This window comes from Panthera pardus, unplaced genomic scaffold, assembly GCF_024362965.1.
Source record: "Panthera pardus isolate Hobbes unplaced genomic scaffold, ASM2436296v1 HiC_scaffold_12, whole genome shotgun sequence".
Lineage (NCBI taxonomy): Eukaryota > Metazoa > Chordata > Mammalia > Carnivora > Felidae > Panthera > Panthera pardus.
Genome location: NW_026526677.1, coordinates 113,060,169 through 113,078,029, shown reverse-complemented (window position 1 = coordinate 113,078,029; position 17,861 = coordinate 113,060,169). Strand labels below are relative to the sequence as shown.

General features: G+C 41.5%; 1 protein-coding gene across 8 annotated transcripts in view; it reads left to right on the top strand.

Annotated features, from left to right (window-relative positions):
- The window catches only part of DYNC2H1 (dynein cytoplasmic 2 heavy chain 1), a 347,141-nt gene extending 329,530 nt beyond the window's left edge, over positions 1-17,611 (top strand). For all 8 annotated transcript variants that reach the window (XM_053900571.1, XM_053900570.1, XM_053900566.1 and 5 more), the window contains one exon: positions 16,835-17,611. In XM_053900571.1, coding sequence (XP_053756546.1) covers positions 16,835-16,993 — 159 coding nt within the window. In that variant the 3' untranslated portion in view covers positions 16,994-17,611. The remainder of the gene's footprint in view (positions 1-16,834) is intronic.
- Positions 17,612-17,861: the final 250 nt, after the last annotated feature.

The window sequence follows — 17,861 nt, the reverse complement described above, 5'->3', positions numbered from 1 at the left end:
GGTGATGGCAGTCACCTGTCAGGGTGTCCCCTGCAGGGAGCCCCTGGGACAGCCCGGCCTGTGCCAGCTTCAGATCCACTTGCCACGTCAGAGTAGCCCTGAGCAGAGCGCCCTGCCATCCCAGCTCACTACCAGCACAGTTTTTCTGACCTGGTGGGGTGCCCCTTATCCAGAGCACCCTGGGGCCCCCGGCCCACCCTCCACTTCGCCGTCCATGGTCTCGTCATGAGGCCCCTGCAGCCACGCTCAGAGTGCCCCAGGGCCCCAGCCCACGGCTCAAGTCAGCAGGCACACAGTCTACACGGGACGACCACCAAAGGACACTCTTTGAGGTTCAAGTAGCTGGTGCACCCAGTTTACAGAAACACACAAAGTCCAGCACAGCATGCAGAGTGTTGCTCCAACCCAAAGAACAAGACGTGACCCCAGCGAGAACCGAATGACATTGAGGCAAGCGACACACCTGATACATAATGGAAGATCGCAGGGACAACATCAACAAACCTAGAAAAGGTATTTAAAACCAGTCAGAACTGAAGACTGTGATATGCGAAGGATAAATACACTAGAGTGAATCAACACAGGATGCAGAAGAATGGATTGGTGATCTGGAAGACAGGGCCATGGAAAGCACCCAAGCTGGACAGTAAAAAGTAAAAACAATTTTTAAAAATGAGGATAGCAGGGGATCCCTGATTAGCTCAGTTGGTTAAGTGTCTGACTTTGGCTCAGGTCATGATCTCACAGTTTGTGGGTTTGAGCCCGGTGTTGGGCTCTGTGCTGACAGCTCAGAGCCTGGAGCCTGCTTCGGATTCTGTGTCTCCCTCTCTCTCTCTGCTCCTCCCCTTGTGTTCTGTCTCTCTCAAAAATAAACATTTAAAAAATGAGGATAGGTTAAGGGGTATCTTGGACAACGTCAAACACACAAACAAACATTAACATTATAGGAATCTCAGAAGCAGAAGAGAGAAAGAGGCAGAAAACTTATTTGAAGAAATTGTAGCTGAAAACTGACCTAACCTGGGGGAGGAAACAGACATCCAGGTTCAAGAAGCATAGAGAGTTCCAAACAAGATGAAACCACACCAGTTGGTCCACACCAATACTCAATTATTAAAATGGCAGAAAGTACTGTTAAAGAGAAAAATTTAAAAACAGCAACAGAGAAGCAAAGTGTTACATCTCAGGGAAACTCCTTAAGGTTATCAGCTGACTTTTCAGCAAAAACTTTGAGGGCCAGATGACAGTGGCATGATATATTCAAAATGATGAGAAGAAAACCTATAACAAGGAATACCCAGCAAGTGTATAATTCAAAATTGGGTAAGGATTTCCCAGACAGAAGTTAAACAAGTTCATCACTATACAGCTGGGGTTACAAAAAATGTTAAAGGGACTTCAAGTAGAAGAGGAAAGGCTAGAATTAGAAATAAGAAAATTATGACTACAAAGATGTAAAATATGATAACTTATAAATAAAACATGGAGGATGGAGTCAAATAGAAGTTCTTTAAAAATATGTTCAAACTTAAATGACCATAAACTAAATCCAGAGTTGCTAAATACTCATGGCAACCACAAACCCAAAACCTATGATAGATACACACAAATTTAAAGAAGCGAAGCATAATACTACAGAAGAAACCCATCAATCATTAAGAAATAGGGCAAAAGGAAAAGCAGATAATAGAGAACTACAAACAAACTAGTGAACAAAATGACAGTTGAATTCCTATCAATAATTAAGTGTAAATGGTCTAAATGCTCCAATCAGTAAACACAAGGTGACCTAACGGATAAAAATACAGGACCCACCTGTATCCTGCCTACAAGAGACTCACTTGCGGACCTAGAGACACAGGCTAAAAGTGAAAGATGTAGCGTGCAAATAGAGTGGAGGGGGGAAAAAGCCAGGGTAACAATACTTACACAAAATAGACTTTAAAACAGACTGTAACAAGAGGGGCGCCTGGGTGACTCAGGTAGGGTTATAAGTTCGAGCCCCACTTTCGGGGTCAGTGCTGACAGCTCAGAGCCTGGCGTCTGCTTTGGATTCTGTGTCTCCCTCTCTGCCCCTCCCCTGCTCATGCTCTTTCAAAATAAACATTTAAAAACATTGAAATATAAAACCGACTGTAACAAGAGACAAAGAAGGGCATCACGTAATGGTAAAAGGGGTCAGTCGATCAAGATTATGTAACAATTGTATTTATGCATCCAACATTGGAGCACCTAAATACATAAAACAAATATTAATAGAGAGACATTGATAGTAATACAGTAATAGTAGGGGACTTTAACATCCACTTATGTCAGTGGAGAGGTCATACTTGCAGAAAATCAGGTGCATGATGAGCACTGAGTCATGTATGGAATTGTTGAATCACAATATTGTACACCTGAAATTAGTATAACACAGTTTGTTAACTGTACTGGAATTGAAATAAAGAATAATGGTAAAATTTTAAAAAATAAAACACAATTGTCCAAATTCTTTGGAACACAGGAAAAGCAGTTGTAAGATGGAAATACGTATGTATTCAGGCCTACGTCAAGAAACAAGAAAAATTTCAAATAAACAACCTAACCTTGAACCTAAAAGAGCTAGAAAAAGAAGAACAAACAAAACCCAAAAGCAGCATGAGGAAGGAAATAAAAAGATTAGAGCAGAAATAAGTGATATAGAAACTAAAAAAATTTTAAAAGTTCAACAAAATTGATAAATCTCTAGCCAGACTCAGCAAACAACCAAGAAATACAAGCAGTTGCCAGAAAATACTGTGAAAAATTATACACCAACAAATTGGAACTGAGAACAAATAGATAAATCCCTAGAAACGTAGGAACTTACAAAACTGAACCAGGAAGAAACAGGAAATTTGAACAGACTAATTACCAGCAATGAAATGGAATCAGTAATCAAACTCCCAACAAACAAAAGTTGAGGGCCAGATGGCTTCCCAAGGCAATTCTACCAAACATTTAAAGAAAAGTTAATACCTATTTTGGTCAAACTATTCAAAAAAAATAGAAAAAGATGGAAAATTTCCAAATTCATTCTACCAGGCCAGCATTACCCTGATAGCAAAACCAGATAAAGACTTCCCTAGAAAAGAGAACTATAGGCTAATGTCTCTTATGAATATGGTTGCAAATATTCTTAATAAAATACTAGCAAACCAAATTCAACAGTACACTAAAATCCTTCACCACAATGAAGTCAGATATATTTCCATAATGAAGGCAAGGGTGGTTTGTCATTTGCAAATCAGTCAACATGATACATCACATCAGTAAGAGAAATGATAAAGAAAAACAGGCTTTCAGTAGTTGCAGAAAAAGCATTTGACAGAATACAACTTCGATTCATGATAAAAGGCCTCAACCAAGTAGCTTTAGAGGGAACCTAGCTCCCTGTAATAAAGGCCATGTATGAAAAACTGACAGTGAACATCATACTAAATGGTGAAAACCTGAGAGCTTTTCCCAAGACAAGGTTGTCCACTCTCACCACTTTTATACAACATAGTACTGGAAGTCCTAGAGGCAGCAGTGAGACAACAAAAATCAAAGTCATCCTAATCGGTGAGGAAGAAGTCACACTTTCATCATTTGCAGGTCGTGACATGATGTCATAGGGATAACTGTAAACAGTCCACCCAAAAACTACTTAGAACTGATAAATGAATTCAGTAAAGTCACAGAATACAAATCAATATACAGAAATCCATCGCATTGCATCAGGGAAATGCAAATCAAAACCACAATGAGATATGACTTCCTACCTTGTCAGAATGGCTAAAATCGACAACACAAACAAGATTCGCAAGGGTGTGGAGAAAAAGCAACCTTAGTTCAGCGTTGGTGGGAATGCAAACTGGTGCAGCCACTGTGGAAAACAGTATGAGGTTCCTCAAAAAGTTAAAAGAGAAAACTACTGTACAATCCAGTAATCACACTCATGAGTATTTACCAAAAAATGCAAAAACTAATTCAAAGGGATACATACATCCCTCTGTTTATAGCATCATTATTTATAACAGGCAAATTATGGAAGCAGCCCAAGTGTCCATGGATAGATGAATGAATAAAGAAGATGCAGGGTGTTTGTGTGGGGGGGGGGGGGGGCGGGGGGTGCCATTGAATATTACTCAGCCATAAAAAAGAATTCTTGCCATTTTCAACAACATGGATGGAGCTAGAGAGCATTATGCTAAGTGAAATAAGCCAAAGAAAGACAAATGGGATATGATTTCACTCATGTGGAATTAAGAAACAAAACAAACGAGCAAAGGTATTTAAAAAAGAGAGGAAGAGACAAGCCAGGAAACAGGCTCTATATTAACTCTCAGGAACACACTGAAGGTTCCTACGGGTCAGGAAAGGGTATTGGTGGGGGGGATGGGGAAACAGGTAACAGGGATTAAGGAGTGCACCTGCTGTGAGGACCACTGAGTGATGTATGGAATTGTTCAATCATTACATTGTACACCTGAAACTAATATAACACTGTATGTTTACTATATTGGAATTAAAATTTTAAAAAGAATCCCATTGCATTTCTGTACACTGATAATGAAGCAGCCGAAAGCAAAAATAAGAAACCGATCCCGTTTACATTTGCAGCCCATAATAAGATAACTAAGAATAAACGTAACCCAAGAGGTAGAAGACTTACACTCTGAAAACATCAAACATTGATGAAAGAAACTGAAGACGACACAAAGCAACCAACACAGTCCGTGCACATGGGTGGGAAGAGCAAAATGTTGTTAAAATGTGTGTACTGTCCAAAGCAATTTACATATTTAATGCAATCCCTAACAACATATCAACAACATTTTTCATGGAACTAGAATAAACAATCCTAAAATACATATAAAACCAGAAAACAAAAAAGCCATACAATCTGAAAAACAAAACTGGAGGTATCACAATTCCAGACCTAATGGTATGTTGCAAAACTATAGTAATCAAAACCATATGGTCCTGTCACAACAATAGACATATTGATCAATGGCACAGAATAGCAGGCCCCAAAGTAAAACCACATTTACATGGTCAGTTAATTTATGACAAAGGAGCCAAGAATATGCAACGGGAAGAAATCTCTTCAACAAATGGTGTTGGGAAAACTGGACAGCAAGATGCAAAAGAATGAAAGTGGGCCATTGTCTTACACCGTACACAAAAATAAACTCAAAATGGGTTAAAGACATAAATGTGAGACGGGAAACCATGAAAATCATGGAAGAGAACACAGGCAGCAATTTTCCTGACCTTGGTCACTACAGTTACTTACTAGGTTTGTCTCTTGAGCCAAGGGAAACAAAAGCAAAAATAAAGTATCGGGACTACATCAAAATAAAAAGCTTCTTTCTGCACAACAAAGGAAACCACCAGCACAACTGAAAGACAGCCTACTGAATGGGAGAAGATATTTGCAAATGACATATCCAATAAAGGGTTAGTATCCAAAATATATAAAGAACTTGTACCACTCAACACACACAAAAATCCAATTTAAAAACGGGCAGAAAACATAACAGACATTTCTCCAAAGGAGACATACAGATGACCAACAGACATTTGAAAAGATACTCACCATCACTCATCATCAGGGAAATACAAATCAAAACCACCATCCGATATCCCTTCACATCTGTCAGAATGGCAAAAATAAAAAACACAAGAAACAGCAAGTGGTGTTAAGGATATGGAGAAAAAGTCTTATGCCCTGCTGGCAGGAATGGAAGTTGATACAGCTACTATGGAAGACAGTAAGGAAGTTCCTTAAAAATTTAAAAATAGAACTACTTTGGAATCTAGTAATTGCACTACTGGGTATTTACCCAAAGAATATGAAGACTCTCTAAGTGAAATAAGTCATACAGAGAAAGACCAATACCATATGTTTTCACTCCTGTGTGGATCCTGAGAAACTTAACAGAAGACCATGGGGGCAGGGAAGGAAAAAAAAAAAAAAAAAAGAAAACTCTAATGCAAAAAGATAACATGCACCCCAGTGTTGTCTACAGTAGCCAAGATGTGGAAGCAATGCAAATGTCCATCGATAGGTGACTGGATAAAGACGTGGAGTACACACACACACTGGAATATTACTCACCAGTAAAAATGAACAAAATCCTGCCATTTACAAGGACACGGATGGAACATGAGAATACAATACTTAAAGTGAAATAAGCAAGTCAGAGAAGGACAAATACCATATGATCTCATTCATATGTAGAATTTAAGAAACAAAACAAATGAACAAAGAAAAAAAAGAGAAAAACCAAAAAACATTCTTAACTATAGAGAACAAACTGGCACTTAATAGAAGGAAGGTCAGTGCAAGAATGGGTGAGACAGGTCACAGGGAGTTAGATTACACTTATCTTGATGAGCACTGAGTAACAAGTAATATATAGAACTGTGGAATCACTATACTGTATATTTGAAACTTATGTAACACTCTAGGTTAACTGCTGCAATTAAAAATAAATAAATTTAAAAAGAAAATCCCATTTACAATTGCACCAAAAATAATAAAATACATAGGAATAAACTTAAATAAGGAGGTGAAAGACCTATAGTCTACAAACTGTATAACATTAAGTAAACCGAAGATGACACAATTTGAAACATATTCCATTCCTAATGTGTGAAATGTGTAAAAGTATTGTTAAATGTGCATCTTACTGAAAGGATTCAATGCAGTCCTTATTAAGATACCAACATTTTTCACCTATCTAGAATAAATAGTACTAAAATTTGTGTGGAACCCCGGCAGACTCCGAACAGCTGAAGCTCTGTCGAGAAAGAACAAGTCTGGAGGCATCACAATCCCAGATTTCAAAGTATAATATGAATCTTTAGTAATCACAACAGTATGGTACCGGCCCCAAAATAGACACATAGATCAATGGAACAGATTAGAGAACCAGAAATAAACCCGTGCTTATACGGTCAGGGAATAGACAGCAAGAGAAGCAGTAATGCACAATGTGGCAAAAACATCTCTTCAACAAATGGTGCTGGGAAAACGGGACAGCGACATGCAGAAGAATGAACCTGGACCACCTTCTTACACAGCACACAAAAATAAACTCAAAACGGATCAAAGACCTAAATGTGAGACAAACCATAAAACTCCTAGCAGCAAATACAGGCAGTAATTTCTTTGACATCAGCTGTTGAAACATTTTTCTAGATGTGTCTTATGAGGCTAGGGAAACAAAAGCAAATTATGCCAGAAATAAAAAGCTTTTGCATGGTGAAAGAAACCTCTACCAAATGAAAAGGTGGTCTACTAAATGATACATCCAATAAGTATATGAAGAATATATGAAGGATTTATTCAATTCCAGAGCAAAAGAAACAAATAATCCCATTGAAGATGGGCAGAAGACATGAACAGACATTTCTCCAGACATCCAGATGGCCAACAGACACGTGAAAAGATGCTCAACATCACCCACCCTCAGGGAAATCCAAGTCAACACTATGAAGAGGTATCACCTCATACCTGTCAGGATGGCTAAAGCCAACAACACACAAAACAACACGTGCTGGCAAGGATGTGGAGAAGTTGTTAGTCTCAAGCACTGCTGGTAGGAATGTAAGTTGATGCAGTCACTGTGGAAGACAGTATGGGGCTTCCTGAAAGTAGTAAGAATGGAACTACCCTACGATCCAGTAATTCATCTACTGGGTATGAAAACACCAATTCAAAAAAGGTACATGCACCCCTATGTTCATTGCAGCATTATGTACAACAGCCAAGATAATGGATGCAACCAAGCGTTCATCCACAGACAAATAAATAGAGAAGATGTGTATGGTATACAACGGAGTATTAGTCATAAAAAAGAATGACATCTTGCCATTTGTGACAACATGGATGGACCTATAGGGTATAATGCTAATTTCAAGAAGTCAGAGAAAGACAAAGGCCATATGATTTCACATCTATGAGGAATCTAAAAAATAAAAGACACACGTAAACACAAAACAGAAACAGACCCAAAACTACAGAGAACAAACAGGGCTGTCAGAGGGCAGGGCCGGGAGGGGGGGTGGGTGGAGGGAGGGGGAGGTGCAGGCTTGCAGTTATTGGATGAATACATCACGGGAATGACAGGCACAGCACAGGGAATGTAGTCAGCGGAGTTTGCATGGGGACAGGGGCAGCCACACTGTGGTGACCCACTGGAACGTATAGACTTGTCCAATCACATGCTGTACCCCTGACACTGATGAAACACGGCCTGTCAGCTACACTTCACTAAAAAATGAAGGAAGGCTGAGACCACATATGACAAGGCATATAACCACTCCCGGGGTTCACAGCACGTATGGCCAGCAGGGTTTAGAACAGGACTGTGGTAAGGTGTGACTCAAGTCAGTCTGGCTCTAAGAGGATGGATGTGGTCACAGCATGGAACACACAACCCCTTTCATCACAGGCCTGCGGGTCTGGTCAGTTAGCAGTTTTCCTGGTTGGCTGGTAAGTAACTGGCCATCCGATGAATTAAGTGATTGTTCATGAGCCCCACAATGGGAGTGCTAGTGTCAACTATAACAATTAGCATGTATTTGTACTGATTACGTGCCAGGCACGTATGTGTGAAATACAGAATATGTAGGCCTTCCAAGAAAGTCTGAGATAGGATTTTCATCTCCATTGTAAGCAAAATGGAAGCTTCAAAGATTGTGCATTGTGACCTGGACAGCGTGCTAAGCCATCAGGCAGTTAACGTTCAACCCGGGGCGCTGTCTACTTCTCGGGCCCAGGCCCAGACTGCTGAGCGGCGTGAGCCCACACGGCCCCGCTGTGCAGCTCATGGCCATCGGACCTGTGCGTGATTTTTCTGTGGTTACTATGGCCGACAACTGAGAACAGTAGTTATGATGTGAGAAAATTATATCAAGTTCAGATCTCAGTATCCACGAATAAAATCTAGGGGGAGACATCCCTGCCTGCTGACGTGGATCTCATCTGCTTTCAGACAAGAGCAGACTTGAGGAGCTGCATCAGAAACCACAGGACTCAAACTCTCCAACTTCTGTTTGACAGAAGCAATACTTTGTCGAAGAAAAAAAAATTTAGGGCAGCTGTAGATTTTTTAAAATGTTTTACAGAATTTAGGGGGGAAAGAACATTAACATTTAGTGCATTTTTACTAGGAGAGAAGGAGCCAGCATAAAATGAAAGGAAGCGTCACATCAATTTACATAAGCCAGTAAAAAAATTTACTTTTTCATTTACTCTTAAAGTTACTCTATGGCAGGGGTGCCTGGGTGGCTCAGTCAGTTCAGTGTCCGACTTCAGCTCAGTTCATGATTTCGTGGTTCGTGAGTTCGAGCCCCACATTGGGCTCTGTGCTAATAACTCGGAGCCTGGAGCCTGCTTCAGATTCTGTGTCTCCCTCTCTCTCTGCCCCTCCTCCACTCACACTCTTTCTCTCTCTGTCTCTCAAAAATAAATAAACATTAAAAAAATGTTTTTAAAAGCTAGTTTATGGCAGAAGTCTACAGTCCTCTGATAAACTCAGAGGAGATAAGCAGTTCAAAACTTTGGTGACTCTTCCTCTTTGGATCAGAAGAAGGTTCCTTCCCAGTTGTTTCCACCTTATCTGCCCCCTGACGGCCCTGGGTAGCTCCATTCCTGCAGGAGTGTGGCCAGCCCTGCTATGAAGCACACGGCCCCTCTGCTGTCTCTAGAACATTTTAGATTGCCAGAGTTTGTTATGTTCCAGCATGCGGTACCAGCTGAAGGGTAAGAGCAAGAGATTCTCCCGATTTTACTTGGGGAGGGGCTCTACCATTCTTCTGTTATAAAGGCAATGCACTTTGCCAATTAATGATAGAATTAGGAATTCTCAAGAGGAATTATAAATAAAATACACATGAAGCTCTTTTCCTTGTTTTCCTATGCACATGATCTGTGTGCACTAAGGTGACGCTGTTCATTTACACACTCACTCATGCACAATGTCATTTACACACTCATTCACAATGCAGATTCTTAACATTGCTGCAGTTCTAGCTCAGGAGTTCGGGTTGAAATAATCTACATGCAAAGTGGGATTATCTGAGGGGGTTTTACCCGAAAAAATACTTGCTTTCTCTAAAGCATTTCCCAAAACTGTTGTATACGACGTTATTCCATGGTTCTCAAGAAACCCTATTCAGTGCAAATTTAATAAACACAGCGTTGTCTGCTTGCCCTTGAAGATTCATTATATATTTGAGAATATCAGCAGATACCACCACAGACAGTTCAACTTCAGAAACAGCCTTCCTAGGGACTAAAACGGGATTCTGTGCACTGCTCACAAAAACAGTCTTTGTATTAGTTTTATATAAAAATATTATCACCTTGTGTGTCAGTAGATGTATGCTCAAAGCTCTGTCTTGTATGCACCCTGGTTTAAAATAATAAATATTAATATATTTTCTATGTGATGTTTTTCTCTGTTAGGGACTTGCTGTGAAAACTGTATTATGAGCATTATATTATTGAAATATATGAAGAAAGTATTTCTCTGTCAAAGTACATTTTAGTCTTGACCAAACAGCATCTTTCATGGTACTCACTGCTGGCAAGTTGTCCGTTTCCTGTTTTGAAATATTGTTCTGAAGTTAGATCGCTAAATCGTGCCACTTTCATGTACATTAAAGCTGATTTTCTAGTATCTTCTTTTCTAAAAAAAAAAAAAAAAGTGTGTTTTAAAATAAGTTAGTTGGGTTTATGCATCAACTGATGAGAAATATTATAAAACCCTGGCTCAGTGGTAAAGGATGCAACTCTTGACCTCAGGGTTGGGGGTTTGAGCCCCACATTGGTCATGGAGATTACTTAAAAACAAAATATTTACAAAAAAAAAATATAATAAAACATATTAGCCAAATACTTAAAACGTAATCAAGCTAGATCATTTTGTTTTCTGGTGTTTTCTCATTTTGTTGTTTTCTTTGGTTTGTTGGTGAAGTTGTTTGCTCATATCTTCATTTGCCTTTTGTGAAACGAATTGTCTTACTTCAAATACTAGCCTGCTGCCTGCTGTTCGTAACACATGCACACTTCTGACTTACTCTCCGGAGCTCAGAAAGGAGTATGAAATCCAAATTTTAGCCTCATTATGGAACTGAAAAAGTGGACCAGATTCTATTTTAATAAAGTAGGATATATGAGGATATTAACCACTTTAAGAACAACATACAGGTTTTTAATTACTAAATTTTAGTAATGTCTAACTGCTTTGTGTTCATGGCCTGTAACATTGTAAGGCTTCCTAATGAGTCTTCTTGTTTGCATTCGTTTGTGTGTTTGTTAATAGCGCTCAGCGAGTTTATTAATAGTATTTAGTACAATTTTAGTTTCGTGCAAATGTTTCTTACCTAAGCTTGTCTGTTACTAGAAACATATTAAAGTGGGATTTGGGTCATAAGAATTTGATTCAGCTAAACGATATCGACGGGGCTTCTGTCTGCACAAGGTACTGTGCTAACAGCGGAAATGCCAAAGGACTTAGCTGTGCTCCTGTGACCTGAGAGCAAGTACATTTCGCTTCTTCACAGGTTCTAATGATTACCAGGAAAGAGAGGTTGAGAAATGACCGGCAAAGTTGTAGGAAGCAACAGTGGGCCTGGGTGAGACAGGTGACGGGGCTCAGGAAATGCTTGCCCTGATGAGCACTGAAAGCTGCTCACAGTCGTCAACTCCTATCGTGCACAGGAAGGAGAACGCTGTGTGCCACATACACTTGAATAAAAAATGCCAGCAAACAAGTACGACAAAGAACTTAGGAGACAACAGTGCTGCTTTGCTTTGAAAACACGGTACAAGGGCTCCCAGTGGCTCTGTCGGTTACGTGTCCGACTCTTGAGTTCCCCTCGGGAGTCCTGATGTCATGGTTCATAAGTTTGAGTCCTACGTTGCACCCTGCACTGAGAGTGCAGAGACGGCTGGGGACTCTCTCTCTCTCTCTCCTTCTCTCTGCTCCTTCCCGTGTGTGTGCGCTTTCTCTTTCTCTCTCAAACAATTAAAAAGACAAAACACTGTAGGTTTTGGTAGCAAGATTTGTACCCCCACGTTACAACAAAAACCAAGCAAGAGTGGAAGGATTTGGAAATATATGCAAAAACTAGAAAATCAATAGTGAACATGCAAAATATCAGCTCTGCATTACTGTTAAGTCCTAATTTAAAGACAAAATCACTTGGCATCACAGCTAAGAGGAAGGACTAGCATGGTGACGTTTCAGTATGCCGTTTCTATTTTCATGTCTCCCATCAAAGTGATGGCCAGCAAAGCAAGTGTCAGGTGACAGAGATAATTTAAGACCCTTCTGAGGTCTGTAAACAGGTATTCATAGATGTAGATCATTTCATCCCAAGAATATACAGTGTGTGTGTGCTCTCTGCTGAGGGATGTGACAGTACAGGCCTGCACTAGGTTACTAGATTCAGGAGTGGCTACGGAGTCGTGAAAATTACAGAAGCTTCTGGAACCTGAAGCTCTGCCATGGAAGCAGAATTGGAGAAGAGGGAAGAGCTTAGGCACCAGCTGATAATGGTGAAAATTCTCTCAGCTCCAAATCCTGTATTTTCTCTGAGGTGCAAGTGAGGATTCATTTTCTTCCTTAATCTTTGTAAGTTTAACATATCCCAGAGTAATACATTATTTTGATTTTCCAAAATACTCATTTTCCCAAAAGTTACAGTCTGTATGTTTGATGAATATAGTGTTTCCTAAGCTGAATTTTAAGCTTCAAAGATTATTTTTCTCTTTATTTGGCTATATACTAAAATGCTTAGGCTCTATAATTCTAAGCATGACATTAGCATATAAAATGCTGTTAAGTGAAATGGATAAAAACCGACAGAATCACCAATACAAAAAGAGAAAAATGAGATGCAGGGCAGATGGTCTCTTTATGTATCTGGGCAATGATTCTCCATAGAGAATGGGTTTTGTTCTGTGCAAATCAGGTTAAGATTTAGGCAAGTTACGAGTGAATGAGCTTTCAAAGGGACTTAACTGATATAGATCAAGTACCAGAAGAGGCAGAGGTTGAGGCAGCATCTGTGTAAGCGGGAGGCGGGGGGCATATTGGAAAAGATAATCAAAATTTCATATAATTCCCTCTTATCCTTAAAAATAGAGTGTGTGTTGTAAATTTTTCCAGGTAGGAAAAAGTATTTTTGTTTCTCTCTGTCCTAACACCGTTCACGACATGTAGTAGAAGCTAAAAAGCTACGTTTTTTTTTTTTTGTCTGGTTCATCTGAGAATTGGTAGGGAATTAAAAAAAATGATTTGTATATGTAGCCCAAAGAATTAGAGATATGTGGATAAATGCTTTATATTTGAATTATTTCATGTACCATTGAGTCCTTTCAACATCCTATTAGGTGGACAAGTACCCTTGAGAAATAGAGAAACTGGTGCTCAGAGAGGCCAGGTACTCCAGAGCCCGAAGCCGATTCCTTTTCCATTGTCCTGTGTCTTCTCTTCTGAAAGCGACGAAAGAACACAGTGCCCAGGTGCCAGTGTTCATGTGGCAGACCTTTCTCCGGCTGACTGCGGCTCCTTACCACGGTGCAGCCTCCCTGGGTTTCCCATTCTCCATGTGTCAAATTCTAGAATGAGTCCAGCTTTTCCCCTTAAGTCTCATTTCAAGTCTAAGAAGTAATCATTAGTGGAATAAAATTGTATATCAACTCAAAAAGCACATTAATCCAAAATTGGAATTGGAAATTCCATGAACTCGTGATATTTCTCTTTAGAAAATATGTGCTTCTAAGCCCCCATCACAGAATAATCCTAGAGGGGGGTGAGAAGGCGTTCCCATGTCACAATCCCTGCCTCCACTTCCCATTAAAGGAATCTCAAGGATCCTCACAATCACGACTCATCGAATTTCTGAGACAGCAGATGTACAAGATGGGCTATCACCCACTGACATACCAGAAAGCAAGAAAGCTGAAGATGACCTGACACATAGCAAAAAACAAACAATAAATACTCAAGAGCCAATTTAAAGAACTCCCCCTGTGCAGAGACTGACAGTTTTAGTAGCAATGCGATAATAGCGGCACCGATGGAAACCCACCAGGTGTGCTGAAATCCACCAATTCGCCGTAATACTTTTAAGGAAGGAGGAGGTCATTAATCACCTTTACAGCATACTAGGGAACAAATTTACTTGGAAAGCACATAAACAGAGGGAACTTAGGGGCGTTTCTTCGGCCTTTTCTAAGTGAATGATGCCTCATGATGATCCAAAGATTGGTAATGGGAGTTTCTCCTTGTATATCCCTGTCTGCCTAGAAGTGAAGAAGGGTTAGTGGAATTAGATTCCTCTTGTGTGATTCTGGTGTGATAGAATCTCGTGGCTCCTCATATCTAAAGAGAGACCCAAATACTGCGTGCCTACTTGTGAAAGCATACAGTGCCACCTTTGCAGGGTTTGTGCCAAAAATTCAATCTGAATCCAAACTCACCTCTGGATCCAGTTCCCAGGAATCCAGGGAATGGAAGAACGTGATGCCATGGGAATGGAACCAACCAGGGTGTGGTTTCTTCAGCAAATAAACTTCAAGGAAAACAGGAGCAAAAACCTATAAATTTAGGAGAACTAAGAGACCTATCAACAAACTGCAGCATGTGGGCTTTATTTGAATTATGGTTCCAGCAACAACAAAAACTTAGAACTAGGTGGATAATGGAGAGAAGAGGACATTAAGGAAGTACTGTTGGGAGAGGATCTGAGATGGTGACATGGGAAAAGACCCTGACTCCCCTCCTTCACAGACACACATGGAGTCAACACCGATGCACCGGGCCAACCGAGCAACGTCTCTGCAGGACAGAGGATAGAAGGACCATGGAGAGAAGAGCAGGGGGGACCAAGCCCCGTCCCCACCGCCATCCACACCTGGAGGGCCAGCCCTGAGAGATGCTGAGCAGATTGGTCTACCCTGGGGCACAGGAACGAGAGCCGTCATTTGATAGGGCAGCTATGGTTTAAAGGATCCAGGCCTGCAGTGTCTGCCTAATAGCAGGAGATGCGTGGACCTCTCTTGTGGATTGGGGGGAGGGGAGCTGGCTGGAGCCACTGTAACGTTCCCCTTCCACATTGACAGCGCAGATGGGCACAGGCTATGGGGGCCCTGGCTAGCCAGCTGCTGTAGCGAGTCCCAGATCCCCAGCCTCCACCAGCCCCAGCCATCCCAAGATGGCCCTACACATGTCCACACAACAGGACATGCTCTGACAACACCCATCATGGCTCCAGATGTCTTGCCAAGGTACGCAGGTACCCACTTCAGCTCTGCATGACTCAGCAGGCAACCCTTGTGTGAGACACCCTGGGGTCTTCCAGCCCCTCCCTGCTTCAGCAGCACCTGCCCTGCCAGGAGCCCCCAGCCAGGTTACCTTCAGCTCCAGCCGTGCCATCAGGGGGATACTGGTGAGAGATGCCCCAGGACCCCAGGCTACAGTCCACCTCCACATAGTCCACCGGAGCCACCAGGTACATGCAGTCTACCCACGGAACATGCCCACGGAGGCCTTTCTTTGAAGACTTCTAAAAGCTTTCCATGTAACCCATAGGAAGTGAGACAAAATGAGGCGACAGAGGAATACATTTCAAATGAAAGAAGACATATCTGCACGAAGAACTAAACAAATAATCACAAAGCTGGTGTGAAGGTTCAAAGAGCTAGTAAACTCAATCACATGTAGAAAATTAGTTAAGGGACTCACAAAATAGATGAGACGGCGCGTGTCCTTTGGGAGTGCGCGTGAACTGGAGCGACCATCAAGCTGATACAGAACCCTCTCTGCATGTGTTGTTTCAACCCAGAACGTGGATCGTGTGACTCATCGATGAGACCCGGAAGATGAACGCGATGCCACCGCAGCCCCCCTCTCAGCTTCAGCGCCTGTCCCCACACAGAATCCAGGTCCGGCCCACAGTGCCACGTTCAGGTACCTTTTACATCTGGGCCCGTGGGGGTCCCCCTCTCAGCCTTGGCTCTCTGGTGACTTTCCCCCCATGCCGGGCAGGAGGGCACGTTTGCCACAGGTGGACTTCTGGAGATGGTGGGCCTCAGGGCCACAGCAGCCCCACAGTGTGAGGGGCTCACCATGACGCTTTCCAAGTGATGACGTCCCTTCATCATCTCGTTTGCATGGCCGAGACCAGAGAGCCCAGATGGCAGTATGTTTAGGGAGTTCTCCAACTCACAGTCACCGGAGACCAAAATCTATAGTAAAAAGACAAAACACACACTGAGGAAGAACTCCAGCCTAACACTAAAGAATGCCGTCAGTCCCGCAAGAGGACAGCCCTGGGGGCAACAGAGAATGACAAAAACAACCAGCACATAATTAACAAAATGGCAGTAATCTGGGCCCCTGGGTGGCTGATTTGATTGAGCGTCCAGTTCCTGATCGCATCTCAGGTCATGATCTCACATCACAGTTCATGCATTCAAGCCCTACATCGGGCTCAGTGCCAACAACCTGGCCCCTGCTCGGGATTCTCCCCCGAGCCCACCCCCCCTTCACCTCTGCCCCTCCCTCACTTAACTACCCTTGCCCTGCTCATGCTGCTCTCTAAATAAGTCAACCAATTTAAAAATAAAAGCACATTTGTAAATGATTGTTACAGCTGGATCATGGGGTTTATGATGCTAGTGTTAAAACATTTCCTAATATATTAAATCTTATTATTTGGGAGAGTTTTCTTTGCTTCTCTACTGCTCTGCTTCAAAATAGTATATTGCCATATTTTAAAACAAAGTCATTCTTTTTTGCAGGGTGCATATGGTCCCTATTCCCCTGATGAGTGCATATCTTTGCCTGTTTACACGAGTTCTGAGAGGGATCGTGTGGTGACCAACATTGACGTTCCGTGTGGGGGCAGCCCGGACCGGTGGATTCAGTGTGGAGCTGCTTTGTTTCTAAAAAATCAGTAGAGTGTAACGACAGTAAAAGCTGTATTAGCAAAAAAAGAAACATTTGCTACTTTAAACTTTGAATAAGTATGTGGCCAGTCTGCATTTAAAATGTTCAAAAAATTATCACATTGCTAAGTACCTTTTGTTACTGATCTCCTTGGGTTGTGTAGTGGGTCATGACAGACCACGCAACTTTCAAGCGATAGTTTAATGGAGTTAATGTTAAATGGAGTATTCCCTTCATAACATTAAATATTTTTGTGAAGCAGTTCAGGTTTCCAGGGGCTCAAAAATTTATGTATGTAAGAGGTTGAAAATGGCGTACTTAAGGAAGCAGTAATTAATTCTTTGGCTGTTTTTTGTATCCTAATTTGTGTTAATAAAATAGAAGACCAGTTTTTCATTTAAACACTTAAAAATATATTCTATTTTAGTTAAAATACACAGCATCTCGGAGTAATCCAGGAGAAATGGGGCACGACGGCAGAGAGGGCAGGAGGAAAATTTTATGAATGGACTAAGTAAACAATGAGAAGTTACAATTTCTCACGTATGTGGCCGTTTACCAGCTGTTTCTATGAAACAGGAAAATTCTACAATGTCTGGAAGCTTCAATAAATATATTTTATGGTGTAATCTTTGAGTTTCTGAGTGATTTGAATTGAATTCAGAAATGTTAACTACTTTTTTTCTATCACCGTGTGTATGGTCAGATCAGGAGAACAGCCCCAGGATGTCAACAGTGAGCTCACACTAAAGGACGAAGGGAGACGAGGACTGTGAAGGTGGAAGCGCCACAGCTGAGGCTGGGCTGCAGGGAGCCCCCGGGCAGAGCCAAGCCCACGCGGCAGCGGGGCCTCCCAGAGCCTGGCTCCCACCTGCTGGA